The sequence below is a fragment of the Hipposideros armiger genome, unplaced genomic scaffold, assembly GCF_001890085.2.
Source record: "Hipposideros armiger isolate ML-2016 unplaced genomic scaffold, ASM189008v1 scaffold_748, whole genome shotgun sequence".
Lineage (NCBI taxonomy): Eukaryota > Metazoa > Chordata > Mammalia > Chiroptera > Hipposideridae > Hipposideros > Hipposideros armiger.
This window is the reverse complement of record NW_017732098.1, coordinates 118,690-141,472: the sequence shown is the minus strand read 5'-3', so window position 1 is coordinate 141,472 and position 22,783 is coordinate 118,690. Positions and strand designations below refer to the sequence as shown.

Genomic DNA, 22,783 nt, shown 5'->3' with positions numbered 1-22,783 from the left:
AAAAAAAAAAAACAAAAAAAAAAAACAAAAAACAAAAAGAATGTGTGGCAAGCTTATCTCAGTCATTCTATAGTTAATATCCAGGATATTCCTCAATCCCATTTGTCACCTCAGGCTAGTAAAGTTGAAGGTTTACCCCACTGATTTCTGCATCAGTCACTTTTAGCTAGCAAAGAAACAGAGCCCCCTCATGCCATCAATCACCATCCTGAATGAGTATATCCCCTCTGGCAGCAAAGCTGATGGTTTTTGCAGCTAGCTCTATGCTGGTAAAATTATTATTCTCACCAACCAGGTTGCTTTCTCTTCTTTTTTGCATATACCATTGTTTATGAAAGCTTGCTTCAAATCAACTTATTTTTCCTTGCCTAAGGAAAAAAAACCCTAAGGAGATTTCATACTCAAGACTAATGTAACTCTTGGAAAATCATGTATTCTAGGTATCTCTGTGAACTTGAACTTTATCAGAAATGACCAAATTTCTAATAAAAGTTCCTACTGTCAAAATATTTCTAACTTCTGGCAGGTGATTCAAACTAAGATTTTTAGGTTGATACAATTAACATAATTCTTCTCCCCTAGTTATGAGGTTCATAACTAAATATAACTAAATATAATCTACTTATCTGACCTAGAGTCTGTACGAGGAAAGCCATGCTGCTGAATGATGGAGCAGAACCTTGATGCCCTCACTGCTGAGAATGCTTTTTAGACCCAGCTAGGCCCCTTAGGTTTTAATCTACCAATAAGTATTAAGAGGTATTAAGCTCCCACACTTGTGAATTAATTGACTCTGTTCCTGAAATATCAGGATAACAGCTGTGTCACATGTAACTTCTAATCTTTTCCAGTATGATGACCAAACTGATGACAATAGAAACATTTCCATCTTACCATGTTCATTTTGAATGAGGTAACACCTGAGTCTTCATTTACACAAACAAGACTCTTCTCCACAGCTAATATAAGTCCAGCTAAATAAGACAATAATATTTCTTTATATTTAATAAAATGAAAAGAAACCAACCTCTTTTTTCTTCTTCTCGTTTTAGTTTATCTTCCTCTATTTCTTTTGGTAATTTTTCCTTTTTCTCTTTCTCCACATCATTATGCAAATGTTTTGTGGTATAGCTGAGTGCTGGTGACAGAAGGATCTCTCCATTTTTGCAAAGTTCATCTCGGATTTTAATAAAAAATTGCTGAAGTTCTACCGCATCTTCATATATTTCAGAATCTGTCCTATAACAACACCAAGAGTATCTATTGACACACAAGCTGCTTCTTTTAAACACCACAATTATATGTTACATTCTATTGAATGGTTCTTTAATATGGTAATTTATATAATCGTACTTCTGCATAGTTCTAAGAAGCATATGTCCTTGAAATTCATTAGAACAGAATCTGAAGAGTCATTTTTCCTTGGTGAGCGACATGCCCACCAGTTTCCTTCTCCTGAAGGTCTGCTCCTAGTATAGCTCATGTAAAAGGAAAGGTCTCATACAGTTTCCTGGGGAGAAACATGGCACGTGAATCAGCTGATTCTGACAACAGAAGGGGACTGCCAGAGTCAAGAACTACACTAGACTCCAACCAAGTGCTACACTTACTTGCATTTAATCTTTGGATTAATTTTTTACTTTCTCTTAACTGAGGGACCGACACGTTATGTAAAGTGTTAACAAAGGATTTAGGCAATCCACTTTCTTCTTTTTAGTTGCCTAGTCTGGTAGGACTCAATAAATGTTTGACCTAAACTGCAAAATCATGAGGGCATCCTATAACGGTTACAGGTCTTAAAGTTAGTATTCATTTTAGTTTTCCTGAAATAATTACATAATTCTGGAAAACCAGCAGAGGCAATATAGTGAGGGATGGAAAAAAATTATCTGGGTCATACTGAAAACTTTTTAAAGATTCTTTCCTCATTTATAAAATTAGAGGACTGGGCTAAATAAATTTCAGAATTTGGACTAGAAGAAATTTTATTACTATCTCCAAACCACTGTGATATGAGGAAGGCTTAAATATAATTCTACGAAGAATACCAGGGTCTGAAAAATTATTCACAAAGGTAACCACAGACAAAATATTAGCGGAAGTCATGTGGACATTTTGGTCAGGGGAGTGTGGCAGGCATAGCAAGTCCAGTCAGCTGCCCGCTAACACTCACTACTAGAGCATCAAATTTTAGCAAAGTCTCCAGAATGCTTCTCCTCATTGGGAAAGGTGAAATCGCAAACAATTTTAAAACACTGCCAGTAACAACCAAAATGGATGTTTATAGAAAGGTTTAAAAAATCTTTTCAGGTTATAGAAATACTAATACAGAAAAGCAATAAAAATAAAACTGGCCAAGGGAAGAAACTCCTACAACACTATTTTGATGCCTGTTTTCTGAACAGAAATATCTGAAGACTGTTCACCTGAAATTAAAACTCACTTTATAATAGTTCATATTTTAAGTATAAAATTAAAAGTGAAATCACACTTTTCGTAATACATGTTACAATGAAAGGACAGATTTATAATTCCATCATGTCATGTGGCTTAGTAATGGAAGTTTTGTACAGAGCCATTAAACATCTGACATATCCTTTCTGTTTTATTTATTTAAACAAAGTAAGTGAAGAATTTGTTAATCTAAGAGGCTAGGTGTTTTCTGCATGTGCAAGAACAAAAACTCAAGATGGAAAAAAACCCTCTTATTCCCCTTATATATAAAGCAGACCTTCAGTAGAAGAAAATAACTAAGATTAGAGGAGGGTCTTAGTGCTTCCCTTATTCTTGTCTTCCCATGTCTTCCCTTTGTTTTGCGACAAAGCTCTGGGAATGAGAGTGAAACTGATCACAATCTCATATAAATGAACCTTGGACTCTACCTCCCAAGCCTCAAAAACCAATCATATCAACAACGGGAGAATGAAAAGAGCTCATTTCCTAGAGATACAAATGTGCTTAATTCTAAAAACACTCATGTTAACTATATAAGATAAACAAAGTTGCTAATAATCTAAGGGACACTTTGGAAGACTCACAAAAATAACCCCAAAATATAATGGGGTGGGGTTCTAAGTCACTTAGAACAAGAACAGAAATCCGAGTTCCATGAAAGTAGGATTTGTCTGTTTTGTCCACTGGTGTATTCCATGCATCTAGATAATGCTCACAACTGGTAACCACTCAATAAACATTTGTTGAATAAATGAAAATAAGAAATGAATGCAGACTTTGACTGCAAGATGACCCCCCTCCCATCTATCTATTTCTACCCCCACTGTTGAAGAATAAGGACCATTTCCTAAATGCATCAAGGGTCTCGCTAATCAGACCCAAACTCCACCCATCACTTGAACACACCATATTCACTTCCTAACCCTATGCCTTTACTCATATTACTTGCCTTATGTGAATCCCATCCATTCTCCCATTCTTCTCTGATGCCTCAAGCCTTTTTAGAACTCTAGTGGAGAGTTCTTTACTCCACCATCTTTACTAAATATCAAGTTATATGTTGTCTCGTTTGGAATTATTTTTCCCTAAGCAGAGGTCCTATCCCAATTGTCAGACTCCAAGCTCTTAGGGCACAGAGATCAAGCTTTATCATCTATGGCTGTGCTCCATGATTGGTGTCTTGATGACTGTCTCAGTCCTAGCCCTCTACAGTGGGAACAAGATGAGCCACCATATTTACTAGTTGTGTGACTTTGGGCAACTTCTCTGTGCACTTCTATACATGCAAACTGGTAAAATTATCACCTACCCTGAACGGCTATTACAAAGGTTAATGGTCATTTACATAAAGCATTTACTTAGCATGGTGATTTACAAAGAGCAGGATCTTAATAGGAACATCAAACATTACTATTAACTTTTCTTTCAAGATCCAGAGCAAACGCAGGTTTCAGATTCCCCAGCTGGAATTACCCAACACCAACGGCTGAAACCTGGCTCTCAGCATGATAGACTGTAAGCTCCAAGAAAGTACAGTCTGTATCTTTAATTTTTGTATTCCCCCAAGTGACTCCAAGAGCTCACAGAAGATACATTGTAATTGCTGAACTGAAACTGTTTTAACAGTTGAGTATACTATTGTGTGGCAAAGGTATACCATATATCAAATTGAAAGGGAATTTAAGTTTGATGGAAATTTAAATATGATTGCTTATTTAAAAACATTTAATGCCTGCAGAAAGCACTTAAAGTGAGAAATCTGAGATTAAAAAATAAGCCTTTTTAGGTACTTGAAATAGTGATCAAATTTAAATGTTGAACCTCAGATCAATACCTTCGAACTATTTTAGTTTATTTAAAGCATGCTTGAATTGAACTCAAACTTTAAAAGAAAATCATGTTATTATTTCTAATTATAAACTTTTTATCCTTTAAAAATGTTTTGTGAAAGGCTATACTTTAAGGGTTTATGCTTTTCAACAGATCCTCAATTTTGTCTTACACCTTCTCATTAGTTCTAATCTAGCTACTTTCTTTCTAGTTCTGGCTATTTAGAATTCAAAATAGCACCCCACCAACTGGAATCATGTTCCTAGGATGAAATAGCATATCGAAGCAGAACTCTTTCTTCTGTTTTGCATTAAATATTACACTTTCTCATAAAGAAATGGCTTTGAAAACATACCGATTCATCCTTCTTGCCCTTTCCAATACCTCAAACATGTGCTCTTGAAATAAATCGAGACGCCGGTAGCGATTATTTTCAACATTCTTCCTAATTATGTCAAAAGTAAGAGGAGGTTTGTTTGGAAAGTTGGGATCCACACCAGGGATTTCTGCCAAGGAATCACTATAGCATCTTCCTTCATCATCCTGATGACTCATGACAGACACAAAAAGATTGTGGATAAGCTCTTGAATCAGCAAGGTAACATTTGGGACATGGGAGTCCTCATCTCCCTCTAGGTCTCTCCGAGTTTCAAGCAGGACTTTGTGTAGGACAAGGGCATCTTTGTAGATCAAAGACTCAGGCTCATTGTATGTACAGGCATTGTTAAACATCATGACAAAGTCCTCAACCATGGAGTCTATATCTTGGTATTTGTTGGCCATCATGTGACTTCGAATTTTTTCCATGTCCATAGGCTTTTTAATGGTCAGATAGTAGTCAGGCAGCTCAGATCTGGAGGGAAGCCTGAGAAATATGGCACTGAGACGGCGGCCCCTCTTATCAGTATAGTTCTTTACAGCTTCATAGACTTCATTTAGCTTCTGCTGCATTGGAGTCATGTATTTCGATTTTTTAGGAGAAATGCCACTCTTCCTACCTAAAAAAAGAGATTTAATGTTAAATAGATAAAATGAAATAAATGAACCTACATTTGTATATAGCTAGTACAAAGGGACTATGCCAAATGATTTGTGAAACATCATAATTAGTGTATCTCTAGTGAAATATATCCCATTGACAAAGCAAGAACTGGAAAACAACTTTTAACTGCTTTCAGTAATCATATTTTTGGTGGGAGAGTAAGTACTGTTAAGTTGAGATAGTTGTGAATGAGGCAGACTAAAGCAAATAAGTGGTTATAGGACATTCTAATTCCATTACCTGTGACATCCTTGAGAACTGAGAGTTTCATCACAAGTGAAAAGAGAGATGCAGATGTTAAAACAGAGGACACTGAATAAAAGCCTTATAACCTTAAATAGTAATTGAGAGTATCAGTATAAACTTAGGATGTATTTTATCTTTAAATATAACACACACACACACACACACACACACACACACACACTTTCCTAGGTCTGTTCACTGAACATTCTAGAAACAATGACCAAGCCAGTAGCTTTATACCTCTATATAGTTTTGACTATATAGAGTTAAGTTTTAAAATGCTGATTTCAAATACTAATGTCAGTAGCTCCTTGGCAAATGGCCGACTGATTCCCAGTCTGCACAAGAAGAGCCTAGTATATCTTGAAACACTAAACGGTAAAGAATCTATCAAAGACCTCTTACCAGGGTAATGTCAAAAGAACATAGGAAAAAAGAGAGAGACAAGAGAGACAAAGAGGGAGGGGGGTGTTGGGGGAGGAGAGAAAGAAGAAAGAGAGAGACAGAAACAGAGAAAGAGACACCATAGCATTCGGCCTGGGACAACATGAGCATCAATAATGACAACGGGTTAAAACTTGGCAATATGTTTAAATCTAGTAGTTCTTAACGATATATAAAAATGAAAAAAAACAACAACTGGGTTCATGTTGTTGAAAGACATTAGTAAAACAATGCATTATTTTGAAAACTGGTTAATAAAGGGGGAAAAAAATCTAGGTTTTATCCTTTCGAAAAACAAAACAACACAAACAAACCAAAAACTGTACCACCGGGTAATGAAATATTGGATGAGGCTATCTCTCTATACAGAAATACTTCAGCTAGTAAATGAGCAAGGAGTGACAGCAGTCAACTATCACTATTTTTACATCCCTTTAATGAGTTAATGTAGTGAATGTCAATAGCTATTAACACATAACAGAAACAACCAGATACTACATGCCACCTGATGGAAGTCCATATATCACCTGTGAAGTTAGTTTTTATGCCAAAGGGAGGGGACTAGGATCAAATCTAAGTCTAAATCTGATCAAGTCTCTGGCTCCAACTACCAATTTATAGGAAATACAAAGGACAAAAGAACACGTTAAACTACAGCAAAAAGATGCAATTAGCAAAACCCAGGCTGGAAAACTATGGTACAAACCTACTTTCTTCAACAAATAAATTGCAAGGGAAAAATTAAAAAGAGAATGGAGGAGAATTTACAGATTAAAAGAAACATCAATCAAATACAACATATGGACCTTCTTTGGATTCTACCTCATCCAAACACTGCCCCAAGGCGCGATGCAACATAAGTGTAGAAAACTTACTACTATGAAGCATCCTTGCCTAACTGAAATGGAATCTATTCAAACCTTTAGAATTAACTTCCATTTACAAGAAATAAGGGGAACAAAGGAAAAAGTTAACTGATATCACAAGGAAGTGAACTGATTAATCCAGAATTTAGGACTATAAAAGAAAGTGATCTGGTTCCTAAAGAGTCAATGGCATGAGGATAAAAAAAAAAGGGGAATTGCTCTAGATTATGATTAAGTGTATGACACTCAAATATAATATATAGAACTTAATTGGATACTGATTTGAAGGAAATCACCTGTAAAAGTACATTTGTGAGACAATCAGAAAATTTGGAATTTGTCAGATATTAGGAGAGACCAAGAAACAAACTAAGAAATTGCTAATTCTGTTAGGTGTGATAATGACTTCATGGTTATTTAAGAAAATACAGTTGACCAGTGAACAACATGGGTTTGAACTGCATGGGTCCACCTATACATGGATTTTTTTTCAATAAATGTATAGTTGGCCCCCTATATCCCTCTTTACTAGTCTGTGGATTCAACCAACCTCAGATTGAAAACAGTATTGTTGATTCCAGGTTGGAAATCTGCATATGAGGGCTCACTTAAGTTATATGAGGATTTTAGGCACAAGCCCCTAACCCCCAAGATTTTTCAAAGGTCAATTGTATCTGCATACTTTAGAGATGAAAACTGAACTATGTAAACATGATTGGATTTTCTTTAAAATAATTTAAAACAAAGAAAAGAGAAAAAAGGGGATATTGGAAATAAGTATGACACAATTTTGATAATGCTGAGTAACAGGTATATATAGCATACAGAGATTCATTGTACCGTTCTTTATATTTGCATGCATTTGAAAATTTCTGTAATATAAAATAGAGAAATGAAAAGTAAATTAACATTAAAATCTCCTTTCCCCAAACTTAAAGAAAATGTGTATTTATACATATTTAAACAGTTACTGTTAAATTATCTATTTATTTATTGTTCGATCAATCAATCTTTAGTTTCCTAACTCAACTCACAGAATTAGATCCAGTTTTTTTTTTTTTTTTAAATATTTTTATTGGGGAATTGGGGGGATGGGAACAGTGCTGGGGAATTGGGGGAAGGGGAACAGACAAGTTGCTGTCGTTTTGTTTTTCAGTCTAGTTGTGGAGGATGTTGCTTCACTGGCCCACGTTGGCACCATCATTGCGCTCTTCCCGGGTGAGGCAGATCAGTCGCCGGTTTCTGGACGGCTGCTCACTGCAGCTGCTGGCCGCTCACGTTGGCTGCTGGCTACACACGGTAGCCCATGGCAACCCATTGCCACAGGGGCTGCAGCCTACGCCGTCACCGGCGACTCTTGGCAGCCCAGCTCCAGGTTGAGCTGTTGTTCAGCATCTTAGCTATAGAGGGCATGTCACTGGCCCGCATATGTGGGATTCGAACCGGGGCCTTCTGGCATCCCAAGCCAGTTCTTAACCATTGCGCCACTCGACCAGCCCTAGATACAGTTTTAAAAGGCATTGGTGTCCCGAAAAAGAGGAAGGTTTTCATTCCTGCAAACCTTCTGTATGCTTTTAGTTTCATGAAAAGATAAATACCTTAACAAGAAGGAATCATCACTTAGCAGTCATACCCAAAGCTATTGTAAAAGTCAGCTTACAGTCATTTCTTTTTTTTTCTTTTTTTTGCTGAGCCATCCTGCCACCTGTTGGCAGCTCAGCGGCTCCTCAGCTCGGGCCAGGACTCGAACCGCTGTTGCTCAGAGCTCAAACTCTTGAGCGAGCTCTTAACCAACGGAGCCACTCGGCCGGCCCCAGCTTACAGTCATTTCATATAAAAAAGCAGGGTTTCGGCCGCCCAAGTGGCTCAGCTGGTTAAGAGCGTGAGCTCTGAGCAACAGGGTCACCGGTTCGATTCCCACATAGGCCAGTGAGCTGTGCCCGAGCTGAGCTGCCACTGAGCTGCCAACAGGTGGCAGGATGGCTCAGCTAGTGAGAGCACGTGCTCCTAACAACAAGGTTTCTGGTTCAACTCCTGCACGGGATGGTGGGAGCCCACCCACAACTAAGATTGAACATGGAACCTTGAGCTGAGCAGCTGCGAGCTGCCGACGGGTGGCCGGATGGCGACTGTACTTGGAGCTGAGCTGGCTGTGCCCTCCACAACTAAGACTGAAGGACAACAACTTGGCTGTTCCCCTTCCTCAATTCCCCAACACTGTTCACCTTCCCCAATTCCTCAATAAAACCTTTAAAAAAAAAAAAGGGCAGGGTTTGATTTTCCCCCTTTCAGCAAATATGGCTCTAAAAAATATTTGACACCACACTTATTTACTTCATTTATTTATTTTAAATAAGGCAGAAACTTCTTGTTTAGCTCAATGATATTAGTTTTACTGTCTTCTCTCTCCTCACAGTTTTTAGTAAAACCACCATTTACAGACTACACATAAGACAGATGAATTAATTTACAGTATAGTGGCTGGACATCTGTAATCTCTCAAATTCTATGTAGGAGAAGCTGTTGGAATTTATTTTTAATCCTAGTAATCAGCAAACACACACACACACACAAACAAAATCTGCCACTATACTCTTCCAGGCATCACATGTAGAAAATATATCTATTCTTACTATTTAACATTTACAAAATGTCTACCACACTCAAGAAAGTAAGCAAAACCATTGATGTTATAATGTATTCCCACAGTTTAACTACTTAAAATACAGAATGCTTGCAAGATGGAAAGAAACTCGATGCTAGAGTGCAAATTCAAATACATTCACCCATTAATTAAACATTATTTCAGTAAATCAGTAATTTATCCTTGATAAACTAAACTGAATAACAAAGTATGAAGCTGCCTTACTCAGCTTGAGTTTGGGAGAAGCCATGTCATCATCATCAGGCAGTGGGCCCAGCTCTTTCCTTTTATCCTTGAGTAACTTCTCCAGGATATGTGCATCGTTGTACACCTATATTTCATAAATATATTTAAAATTATTTTCTAAAACACTTCCTATTGAAATATAATATACATCCACAAAGAAGTTTTAAAAACACAGGTTAGAATAGTTTGGAACTAAAGAAATAAAGCTTGAGAACACTATTGAGCAACAAAATCACATCTCTGTGAGGAAGGCCTAAGCCTCAATTGGTTTGTTGTTTAAACTTTCCAGGTGATTCTCAAACTTTATGCAGACAAGCATGCTAAAGTTTGAGAACTACTGTAGTAGAATCATTTCAAGTTTCTATGGAAGTTTTGAAACATATTTACATGTATTGTTTTCTTCATAAATCTCTCTTCTACTGGACCCTCACAGAAGCAGACGTAGTTCAATGAAAATTAAAAATTAAAAATATCTGATAGTCAAAAAATCCAGGAGGGAAGGCTCCCAAGCTATCTTACGGGTCGCCATTACCGATTCCAAAACCAGACAAAGACATTACAAAAAAGGAAAACTATAGGACAATATCCCTGATGAACATAGATGCAAAAATCCTCAACAAAATACTAGCAAACCAAATTCAGCAAGCAATACATTTAAAAGATCATACACCATGGTCAAGTGGAATTCATTCCTGATATGCAAGGTGGGATCAATATCCAACAAATTAATTAATGTGATAGGCCACATAAAATGGAAAATAATTATCATATGGTCATATCAATAGATGCAGAAAAAGCTTCTGACGAAATCCAGCATCATTTATGACAAAACGTCTCAGCAAAGTGGGACTAGAGGGAAGATATCTCCACATAATAAAGGCCATGTTTGAAAAACCCCACAGCTAATACACTCAATGGGGAAAAGCTAAAAGCATTCCCCCTAAGATAAGGAACAAGACAAGGATGCCCACTTTCATCACTTTTAATCAACATAGTACTGGAAATTCTAGCCACAGCAATCAGACAAAAAAAAAGGTATAAAAGGCATCCAAATTGGAAAGGAGGAAGTAAAATTGTCATTATTTGCAGATGGCATGATACATAGAACCCCAAAGATTCTACCAAAAAACTATTAGAACTGATAAATGAACTTAGTAAAGGAGCAGGATTCAAAATTAATATTTGGAAATCTGTTGCATTTCTATACACCAATAATGAACTATCATAAAGAGAAATTTTAAAAATCCCATTTACAATGGCATAAATATATATATATATATATATATATATATATATGTATATATATATATATATATGAATAAATTTAACCAAGGAAATAAAAGATCTGTACTCAGAAAATTGTAAGACATTGAAGAGAGAAATTAATGAAGATACAAATAAATCGAAACATATACCATGCTCATGGATAAGAATAATTAATAGTTAAAATGTCCATACTACCCAAAGCAATATATAGATTCAATGCAATCCCTATCAAAATACTAATGGCATTTTACACAGAAATAGAACAAACAATCCTAAAATTTATATGAAACCATGAAAGACCCTGAGTAGCTATGGCAATCCTGAGAAATAGACAAAGCTGGAGGTATCATTCTACCTGATATCAAATTATACTACAAGGCTATAGTAATCAAAACAGTATGGTACTGGCATAAAAACAGACACATAAATCAATGGAACATAATAAGAGACCCCAGAAATAAATCCATGCCTATATGACAAAGGAAGCAAGAATTTACATTGGGGTAAAGACAGTCTATTTAACAAATGGTGTTGGGAAAACTGGACAGATATATGCAAAAAAATGAAACTGGACCACCTTCTTACGCCATATACAAGAATAAACTCAAAATGGATTAAAGACTTAAATGTAAGGCCCAAAACCATAAAACTCCTGGAAGAAAATATAGGAAGTAAACTCTCAGACATTACCTTTAGTAATATTTTTACTGATCTATCTCCTCAGGCAAGGGAAACAAAAGAAAAAAATAAACAAATGGGACTACATCAAACTAAAAAGTTTTTCACAGCAAAGGAAACCATCAACAAACAAAAAGACATCCTACTGAATGGGAGAAGATATTTGCCATTGGTACATCTGATAAAGGGTTAATATCCAAAATTTATAAAAAACTCATACAACTCAACACCAAAAAACAAACAATCCAATTAAAAAATGGGCAAAGGACCTGAAAAGATATTTCTCCAAAGAGGACAAACAGATGACCAACAGACATATGAAAAGATGCTCAATGTCACTAATCATCAGACAAATGCAAATAAAAACCACAATAATATACCACCTCATTCCTGTCAGAATGGTTATTATCAATAAATCAATAAACAAGTGCTGGCAAGGATGTGGAGATAAGGGAACCCTCATGCATTGTTGGTAGGAGTGCAAATTGGTGCAGCCACTGTGGAAAACAGTATGGAGGTTCCTCAAAAAATTAAAAATAGAACTAACTTATGATCCAGCAATTCCACTCCTGGGTATTTATCCAAAGAAATCTAAAATACTAATTTGAAAAAATATATGCACCCCTATGTTTACTGCAGCGCTATTCACAATAGCCAAGATATGGAAACAACTGAAATGCCCATCAATAGATGATCAGATAAAGAAATTGTGGTACATTTATACAATGCAGTATTATTCTGCTATAAAAAAGAATGAAATCTTACCATTTCAAGCAACATGGATGGACCTAGAGGATATTATGCTAAGTGAAATAAGTCAGATTGAGATGAGGATTAGAAACAGTAAGTTACTTACACAGGGACTAGCAGAGCAGGATTCAAATCTAGGATAACAGAGTATGAACTTTTAACCTTCATAATGTACCGCCTCCCATTTTACACAGTTACAAATAGACAAAATATTAAGCTAGTCACTGAGAAGAATAACCTAAGTTAGGCGTTTGGACCTGATCTCTCAAAATGCATTATTCCACAAACATCCAAAAGAAAATGTGTCTACTCCAGGGTTCCTATGCATCCGTACCTGGGAACCCTCCTCATTATAGTGCCTGGCATTCCGGAACATCAGTTTCATGTCTTCTATCATTCCCTCTTCCCCTGCGTATTTGTCATTGCGGATGTTATGCTCAATTATTTTCAAGTCCATTGGCTCCAAGATGATTTTATAATAATCAGGATAGTCCTTTTTGGATGGTTTAACCATAAACAGATCACAAAGTCTTCTGCCTGAACCTGGCTCACGAGCTTCAAGAACAACATTGAATAAGATTTTCATTCGTTGCTTTCTTATGTTCTTTTTACTGTCGAGGGGGGAGGTAGAAAAGGGGAAAAATGAGAACAGGTTCAGTTTTTTTTTTTAATACAAGGATGAACATGAAATGAAACAAATTAATCTTTTGGGCAGGTGCTTCATAATGATTACAATTTATAGATTACATATGCCACAACACAGTAAACACGCTGGAAGCTATAGGCAAATATTAGGAAAATTTCCAAATATGGCAGGAGCAGCCAATGAACACCAGACAAACCTGTTTAAAATATTTATGAAATGTAATGCTTGAAAAAAGATCCTATCTGACAGCCAAAGAAAATGAAACCTTATCAACTGAAATATATTTTTTGTTTGTAAGAATAGAACAAAAATGGAATAAAACTGGTTCCCTACTGCTTTTAATAGTCCTCACTAAAAAAAACAAACCAAACCAAAACAAAACAAAAACAAAACCCCCAAGAAATACACATGCAAAAGTGTTCCATCTAAGATAACCACTTTGAACACCTGTATATCCTGATTACCAGAAAACAAAGGGAGGCTGTCTGCCAGACTAGTGTCACTATAGCAGGTACAAGTCTATCTTGCATTTCTCCTGTCAGGGTCAGTCTCTGATCCCTCCCTCCATCAGCAAAGGCAATATAAGGAAAATGTTAAACAAAATAATAAAACTGAATTTGTTCAAAGATCTTAAGTTACCCTAATAACAAAAGTTGCTTGCCTTTGAGGATGGAAACCAGTTACACATCACTCTCTTAAAGCGTGAATGATACAAATGGAGAAAGGGTACTATTAGTATAATAATATAAGTTCTAAAACAGTAAATTTCAGTTATTAGAGTAGTTTCTTAAACAAAATTAGATTTGATGTTTTGAGTATGTCCCATTCAAAGCTGCCTAGTGTCAGAGTTATTCAAGTGTCTTGAGAAATGGGTGCTTTTTCCACTTTGCACAAGGATTATAAGCTAATTGAGGCTCTGTTCCGAATCCCTGATTTTCCAGGACCACCATTAATACCATTCCCCCTGGCCCCTAACCCAGCCTGAAACACTGGAATTACTGTCACTTTTTGTTTCTCTTAGTTTATCACCAAGTTTTAGAGGACCTCCATAGCTTTCTAGATCTGATCTTTCCATTTTTCATGCCAGTGTTAGTCCTAACCCTTGTACTTTGTGGCTGATCACTTTCTCAAATGTCCTTATGACTATTCTTCCCCTGAAGCTATTATTTATTATTATATGTATTCGTATATAACACAAAAATCCTACTTATAGTTATAGCTAACACTTGTATCATGTGCCAGTAACTGTGCTGAGCAGTAGATATACATTCTCATTTAATCCTCAAACTTTAAGAACCAGGTACAATCATTATCCCAACTTTGCAGATGTAAAAACAGAGGCTTAGAGAGGTCAAGAGAATACCTAAGGCCATAAAGTGAGTAATCAGAACTAAGATTTGAATTAGCTGATGACCACCAGGCTGCTTTTCATCATGTCCTTCCCTTTTCCAAGTTAGCGCTTACCAGGAGCCTCTCTAATCAAAGTCAACTCTGTTCACGGACTTCAAGCTATCAGAGAATTTAACTCCCTGGCTCTAGAGCTTCAGTGGTGCCTGCTGTTAAGCTAAGTAAACCCAAAGGTTCTTTCTTTTACAAGGCTTGCTACATTTCATCTTCAAGTCTCCAAGGAATAAAACCTTTTCATTCATCTTTTCTAATGTATTTTCCCAGACTAGTAACATCTGACTAAAACAAATGAAATCTACTGATTTCAAATCTTGATGTCAACAGAAACTACTTCCAGAAAATAATCATAGCTGTATTTATTGAGTACTTACTACATCTAGGCTCAGTTCTAAGGGCTTTGAACATATTAACCAATCGGGTTCTCACAGCAATCCAATGTAGGTATTGTCATCAACTCCTTGTTCAGATGAGGAAATTGAGATGAGGCTCAGATCACAGATAAGAACTAGTAAGAACTGGGATTTGAACTTGGGGAGTTAGGCACTAGAACTTGGGGCTATACTACTGCTCTATCATGCCCTGCATTTCTATTTCTACTACTACCCAGAGTCAGTGCTATGTACTATGAATGATATTAAAGAAATACAAACCATGGTCTTTAAAAAAAATATTACTAAGAAAACTTTTCTTAAGGAAAATATTAGGAAGACTATAATGATAACATAGTAATTTTGTAGGCTGGACTATATACAGTAGTAACACATAGGCAAGTTTAGAACACCTAACTTTCAAGGAAAAGCATGGTAGGGAAATCATGCCTAACACTATTTGGGTAATCATGAAACATTTCTATACAACTGTGTACCTTATGTCATTATTTTAGTACATTTGTTTTCAACCTGCCTCTTTTCCTGGCCAATAAGTTCTTGGCAGGTGAGGTGATGACTGAAAATTCTCCTTTATGACCTGTAAAAGCAGAGTCTGGTGTTCTGCAAGCAACTGACACTCCATGAATGCCAGATGGCAAAGGTAAAAATAAAAGCAACCACAAAATGATTACTAGGACTACAACTTGGCAACTCACAGGCTGTTTTTAAAATCCTAAGTAACATACAAAAGAATGGATGCTTTTGAAGAAATAAAACATGGACAAGATCAGAGACTGAGGAAATGTATTCATGCTTGAGAAGCACTAACCCAATGATAGGTGCCAAAACAGACCGACATCACTTGGATTGTCAACACTGATTTTGATCCCTGCACCATCCCCCAATCTATAAAAGGCATCCCTTAAAGGGAATTAGCACCCGCTAGCCCCTGGACATCAGCAATGCCACCATATTCTCAGCATCTATCTTTTGCTAGAGAAGCACAGCCACAATGACTGGTGAGAGGGCTTGCTGCTCCCCCGCCAAGCTACCAACAAATTAAGGCTCCTGAACCTATCTAGGCTAACTAATTCTGAATTTATTTTACTAACTATACTTCTAAATTATACTGCTTTCTTTATTCATAAAATAAACTGGGACCCAAATAAAAACCATTATTTCACATGCTTAAGGCTTCACTTTTCACCTAATTAGTACTGACAATGCCACAGAAGGTTACACTTTTAAAAATGTTTATGCATAAAAAAAGGACTGCACACCTGGATAGCCTCCTGAGACCCAACATCTCACTGTCAAGAGTGTTCCTGGGAAAGCAGAAACAAACATTACATGTGAAGAGAAACAAAATAAGCAACATCGGAGGGTCATGTTTAAACCAATTATGGTTGAGAAAAAAAGAATTCTTCAATCCAATGAATAAAAGATATTAAGAACACTTGGAACATTTCGCCATAGAAGATGCAAGTAGATTTTTGGGATTTGATGTGTCTGATTTGCTTTCACATTTTTCCTCCACTATCCCTGGTATAATAAGGAATTAAGAACTTGGAAGGAAGAAATTCATAGGCCAGTAATGGAGGAGACTCACATCTCAGGTACCCCAATCAATTTGGTTACCATGGCATAGCACAGCAAAGTTATTTTCAAAGCTAAAAAAAAATTTCCCAAATGCTATTTATAAGAGAGTAAGACAGGACAGCAACTTCTCTTTTCTAAACCACTTTTTAAATCCTCTGATATTAGCAGATGTATACATGCATGAACAGAACTATGTCAACAGTTACCAATGACTTCTTCATTCAATTTTGAATGAAGCCTGCTATTAGTGATTAACTTATTCCTTGTCAAAGGTAGTCTCCCTGGATTGACTGATGCCAAAAAGACGGCGAGACAGTTAAGGTTGAGGGAGAATATGGTGTTCCACAAAGATCAAGCCAGAGAAACTCCATGTGGGAGGCACAAAAAAGAGATGGTCGTGCATGATTCTTTATAGGAGTCCAGCTTCAGAAACTCACAACAAGGTCCCCTTCCATAAGGCCCATAAGAGAAAGAAAGGGTTAGGGAAGTTGAGAAAAAGGTTAGGAAGAAAAGAAAAACCAAATATCTAGCTTAACATTTTATGAACCACAAGAAGTTAAGACTTGGTATTTTACAATATGACATCCTTAAAGTGGAAAATAAAGACCAGATTAACAAAAGGGTAAGAGTAATGACTTATTTTACTACAGTGATAGTAATGATTTTTTATAATTCACCATGTGAAAATTACCTAAATTAGATTTAACTGGCACTATTTAAATGCCATATTAAAACAAAATAACTTGGGACAACAAAAAGAATAACATGTTTTACCAACCTATACAAGTAGTTGTCACTTATATCTATATCATCTAAAAGCAATATGGTCCTTGCACACACAAAAAACACTAATCATATAATTTACAAATGAATTCTTAAAGAAGACAAGAATTGTTATCAAATATTTAAAGCTTGTAAGAGAATTCATACTTGATAGCTTAAAAAAACATTTTCTGCACTTATCTAAAACAAAATAAATAGAAACTGAGAAGATGTCTCCAGCTGTGAGAAGAGTATATACCTTTTTCTTTTGGCACTACCAGTATCAGAGGTGGCTGAAGAAATCATGCTGTCTCCATCCTCAATGTCGTCTCTCCTGGCAAGCTCCTTCTTCTTTGCCTAAAACAGAGCAGATCCCAGGAGTCAAGCTCACTCTGCTGAGCACTCCTAGAATATATGAATATTAAAGAGCTAGACGTATGAGATCCACTCAGAAAGATACAACCACACGTAGGACGTATAAAATTAAAGTCATTAAACATTTTCAGTAACCCAATTTAACAAAAGCATGCATGATAAAAAAGTAGGTTAATAAAATGAATCTAGAGAGTTGAGGAATCAACACTAGCTAAACTGCATTTAATACTACAAAGGGCACTGACTTGTTAAAAAGCACTGAGGCAAGTTATTGGGCCATCTAAAGCCAACTCAAAGATGGCCTTTGGTACGTTTCACTTCTTAAGCAACAGTGTGGCTAAGAAGAAAGTTTAATATGAGAGGTGAAAGAAGATCTACTTTTCAACACATGCATTTTTAAAGACTTTCTGCCAAACACAGCTGAAAGCCAAACCACAGCAGACTTAAGGAATACATACAGAATACTGAAAAGGAAATACTTGAAACCCACAGCACTGATCACAGTGTTGACCATACAAAATGAAGATTCTATGGGTGATATAAAATTGCTTTTGCTCCTTCCTTGCTCTGAGATTCTCTTTTCAGAAAGACTGTCAAAAACTGACAGGTAGACAATTTTCATTTTATATCTATGCCTTTTTGTCTAAAAATCCCTAGATGACCCATGACCTCAGGTACCCTCCAAGAAGTGCTCTTAGAAAGGATCTGATAAACTTATGGACATTGTACAATAATTAATTAGCTTTAAGACGTCCTTTCTCCTAGTATCAACTCTGCTTCAACAGAGACAAAGTCTAGAACCAAAGAAATAAAATTTAAATGATAGAGTATCACCTGTGATTGGAGGGAAACTTCCCGAGGACCCTAAAATCCATCCTTGCTTCTTTTACTCACCAAGCTAACCCAGTCTAAACTATTATTTCACTCTACGAGGTCCTGACGACTCTAAAAAACATTCAGTAGTATTTCTGGTTGAAATGAACAATGTGATATATTGCTGAGGGAAAGCACACATCTTAAAAGAACACACTCAAAAATGTATAAAATTATTTCAGTTATACATACAACTTAGCAAAACCAAGAATTTATACCTGCATGACTTGCTGTAATTTTAGAACTCGCTTGTAGATAGCTGAATTGGGAACATTATAGCGTTTGGCATTTTCAAACATTAAATTCAGATCACACTCCAAATGATCCAAAGTTTCATATTCTTGGTTCTTTAGCTTTGTTCTGTGAAAGACAAACACATGGTTAGAATTTTCCATTATGAAAATTATGAAACATCCTTCCTGAAAGGTCAGTGCAAAATCCTGATAAGTTCTGGGTGGTATCTTTACTAGTGATTCTGATTAGAGGCCTAGAAGTGACATTTTTAATATATAAAGTGAGGAGGAGGCAAAAGTGCCATCATATTTAGGCAATATGAGTTTAACTGAAAATCCAAAAGAACAAACTAAAACACTACAAGAACTAATAAGAGCACCTAGTAAAGTGGTCAATTACAAAGCAAACATACTAGCAAAAATCCTAATGGAAAAACCCTGTTAGTGGGTAACATGCAAATCCTAAGAAACAAAAAATCAAAGAGGTTTTAAGCTACATTAAATGAAAAATCTTGGTGTTCTACCCATTTCTGAAAATCAGAGGCCATTCCAGTTAATGAGGGTTAAAGGAAAGAGAAAGTATTGGCCATCCCATGAAGGAGAATTTAGAATAACGTATTTACCCCCAGGAGTGTTAAATATGAAGAATGATCTTACGATGGTAAATGAGAGGCAGATATGTCAGAGTCCATTCACTGCTATTCTTCCAATACAAACATTTGCAATTAATTAAAATAGAAGTTTTTAATTATTTTACTTAAGTCTTAAGAATTCTGATTATTTCTCTCAGACACTATGGCTATTACTAACATAAACTTTCAATAGTCTCTATATACTTTGTTATCAAGTGAAGAGTCACGGTTTGCCCTAATTCTAACTTTGTATAGATTTAGACAGGACATTTAAATCTTTTCATTGAAGCACTTCTGTGTTACCTATCAAAGTCACAAAAATAGTATTAAGAACCACAATATGTGTAAGCAGCTTCACAGATTTCAGACTTTTCTCTTAGAATGACATTATCTATTCTGCATGTAAAGTTTTACTTAAAGTTGAACAAAGTCTTATGGAAATTCCATGTAGTGCTTAAAAAGATATGAATGTTAGAGAACATCTCTAGGGTGAAACAAAAAAACAACAACTAAGCACAAACTCAGCTCTCAATACTAGCTTAGGCAGCTAGCACCCAGAGTTTAAATTACAGTTTTAGACTTATTCCTGCCAACCCTAAGGGTAAGGTGTGGGGTGCTCTCAACACCCACAAAGAAGAAGCAGAGAACCCAAGGGTCAGTCCCTCCCACCGATGTACAATGATCAACCAAGGCTCAACTACAAGAGGGCACACACAACCCACACAAGGGACACACCTGGGGCACGTGGCTCAGGTGACCAGAAAGACTGCACCACTGAACCCCACAGCACACCTACTACATAAGACCACTCCACTAAGGCCAGAAGACATAGCAGCTCTACCTAATACATAGAAACAAACACCGGGAGGCAGCCAAAATGAGGAGACAAAGAAACATGTCCTAAATAAAAGAACAGAACAAAGCTCCAGAAAAAGAAATAAGTGAAATGGAGATAAGCAATCTATCAGACGCAGAGTTCCAAACACTGGTTATAAGGCTGCTCAATGATCTGAGGGAGAACTTCAACAGAAAGATAGGAGGCATAAAAACGTATATTGTTAAACAATCTTATTTCCTAGAATCCAGCAAGTACAAGAATTTTAATTCCTACTGTTTGGAAGGTTAGTTTTCTGACATGAAAACATCATGTAAATACCAGCTTAATCTCACCTTGCCCAGTTAAGATTTTTACTTGCTTCTTGCCTCTATCTGGGTATACTGAAAAACCTAACCCACATGTGGGAGTTACAAAACATCATATTTTATAATATTACTTATTTCCTACTATTTTTAGTGACATATGGTGGTTTAAGTATTCTGCCTGGCTGAATTTCCAATGATCCCTTTTAACATTTTCTGAACAGAAGAGAGAAACCAAGATGAATCATCTTTCAGGTGTTATTTCAGCTAGCGAATTCTCTAAGAGCTCACTAAGTTTATTCTGGGGGATTCAACTACAGATATAAAATTTAAATACAGATAAATTGTTGTAATTAAAATATCAATAAAAAGTGTAGGCAGAAAGATTTTTGTACTTTGCTTATTTATAAGAAAATGACCAGTTAAATTCTGAGCTGCATGACTTTTTGTAATCCATAATCTGACACAAAAATGTCTAGCTGAAACACCATTCGAGTACCTTGTCTCTTGACTCTACTGCAGTACAAAGGATATTTGTATTTAAACAAATTTATTTCTCACTTTTCATATAGGAGTGATATTCAAATATACTCTAGACATGTGAAAACATTTTTACCTTTAATATCCTTATCCATTTTAGGGAGGAAGATATACTCCTATGTGCAGGCTTAGCTACAAGAAAATGAATTTATACTGAGTAATGTAGAAGACATTTTACTGAGTAATGTAGAAGACATTTACCTGATCTGTTGTAGTGATATGGGCATTTTAATTTGCTGATAATAATCAGGGTATTTTTTCTTTGAAGGCAAATGGAAAAAAGGTTCAGCAATTAGCTGCCCTTGGTTATTCCGACAGCTCCTAACTGTGTCATAAAGCTGATAAAAAGGATTTGAAACATCCATAAATGAAGTAATGCTCTCTGCTTCTGACTCTCCTTCTTCATAACGTGCAGCTAGAAAGAAAAAGGTATTTATAAAAGAACCATACTTCAAAAAACTCTTTTTAACAAACTTCCAGATTAAGCTGTATGTTTAAGAATACTCATTTTAAAAGAATAATTTCTAATCTTCATTATAGATGTTAGTAATGCTTAATATATGTTTACTTAGAGAAATATTACATAGAAATAGAATGATACACAGTAAAAGTTATGCTGCTTTTAAAAGGTTACTCTTTTTAAATGTGCCTTCTTCAGAGACTCCTCACTATGTGTGCTTGGCCAAGAAAAGGAGCAAGTAGGCATTTACAGATCGCAGAACTAAATATAAAAGCTAAAACTATAAAATTCTTAAAAGAAAATGTAGGTATAAATCTTCATGGCCTTGGATTGGGTAATTGGCTGGCATCTACTGTTTTCTTAATAGCTGAAGTTACTAAATAATAATCTTGTGACAAAGGTATTATATACTAGAAAAAAGGCACTAAATACTTTTTAGGAATGTTGAAAATGGTGTGGTTTTTCTTCAATTTGTTATGTTACTATAAGGTTAATGAAGTAACCAAATGGTAGAAGGAAATCTAAACATAATGTGTGTCATTTTTATAATCAGCATAAAACAATGCTAATGAAAAGATAAATTTTCTTTCAAGTTTTGATTAGACTAGGCCTAATTTAAATAAAATATATTTAATTCTGTAGATAAGTATCAAAAAATTAAATTCATACTCTAACAAGTAGTCTAACAAGTATGAAATTTCTATAGATTTAGTACAAAACAACATACAGTTGGAAAAACCTGTTGCATCACACTTGATTATAAAATCAAGCTATGCCAGAATAACTTCAGGAAACAAATTTTATCTCTACACATAAAAATATCTACAGTAAAATAAAAAATATTATATCACACTTATGAGAAAGACAGATAACAAAATCAAATATACCTCTATAGCTGTTCTGTAGGTTGCTATTTAACAAACTATACTTTTCCATGGATTTTTAGTGCCCCGTGCCCTTTGCTTAAATGACAATTTACCATGCTGCTCTGATTGTAATTTACATCTGTCTTTAAATTATAAGCTCTAGCTGAGACGAAATTATAGCCTACTGAAACTACCAATGACCTGGAAATCTAAGATGCTGTGAATGTCTTCCTGGAATTTCCTGATGGTGTTATTAGTACTCATTATTTTTCATCAAAGGTTTGAAAGCAGAATCTTCTAATGCTATCAAATCAGTTGTTTTGGAAGAAGTATTTATTTACTAAGATACGAGCTTTAACATAAATAAAGCAATACCCTTTTGATAAGTCTGCCAACCAAAAAGTTTAATCAAGATG

General features: G+C 35.7%; 1 protein-coding gene across 11 annotated transcripts in view; it reads right to left on the bottom strand.

Moving 5' to 3' along the window:
• PBRM1 (polybromo 1) overlaps positions 1-22,783 on the bottom strand; it is a 119,809-nt gene that overhangs the window by 54,447 nt on the left and 42,579 nt on the right. For 8 of the 11 annotated variants that reach the window (XM_019628098.1, XM_019628099.1, XM_019628094.1 and 5 more), the window contains 8 exons: positions 21,243-21,456; positions 18,715-18,856; positions 17,508-17,605; positions 16,168-16,212; positions 12,801-13,077; positions 9,752-9,857; positions 4,640-5,282; positions 1,028-1,239 (listed from right to left, as the gene is read on the bottom strand). In XM_019628098.1, coding sequence (XP_019483643.1) covers positions 1,028-1,239; positions 4,640-5,282; positions 9,752-9,857; positions 12,801-13,077; positions 16,168-16,212; positions 17,508-17,605; positions 18,715-18,856; positions 21,243-21,456 — 1,737 coding nt within the window. The remainder of the gene's footprint in view (positions 1-1,027; positions 1,240-4,639; positions 5,283-9,751; positions 9,858-12,800; positions 13,078-16,167; positions 16,213-17,507; positions 17,606-18,714; positions 18,857-21,242; positions 21,457-22,783) is intronic. The other 3 variants (XM_019628097.1, XM_019628102.1, XM_019628104.1) reach the window with 1 other exon arrangement.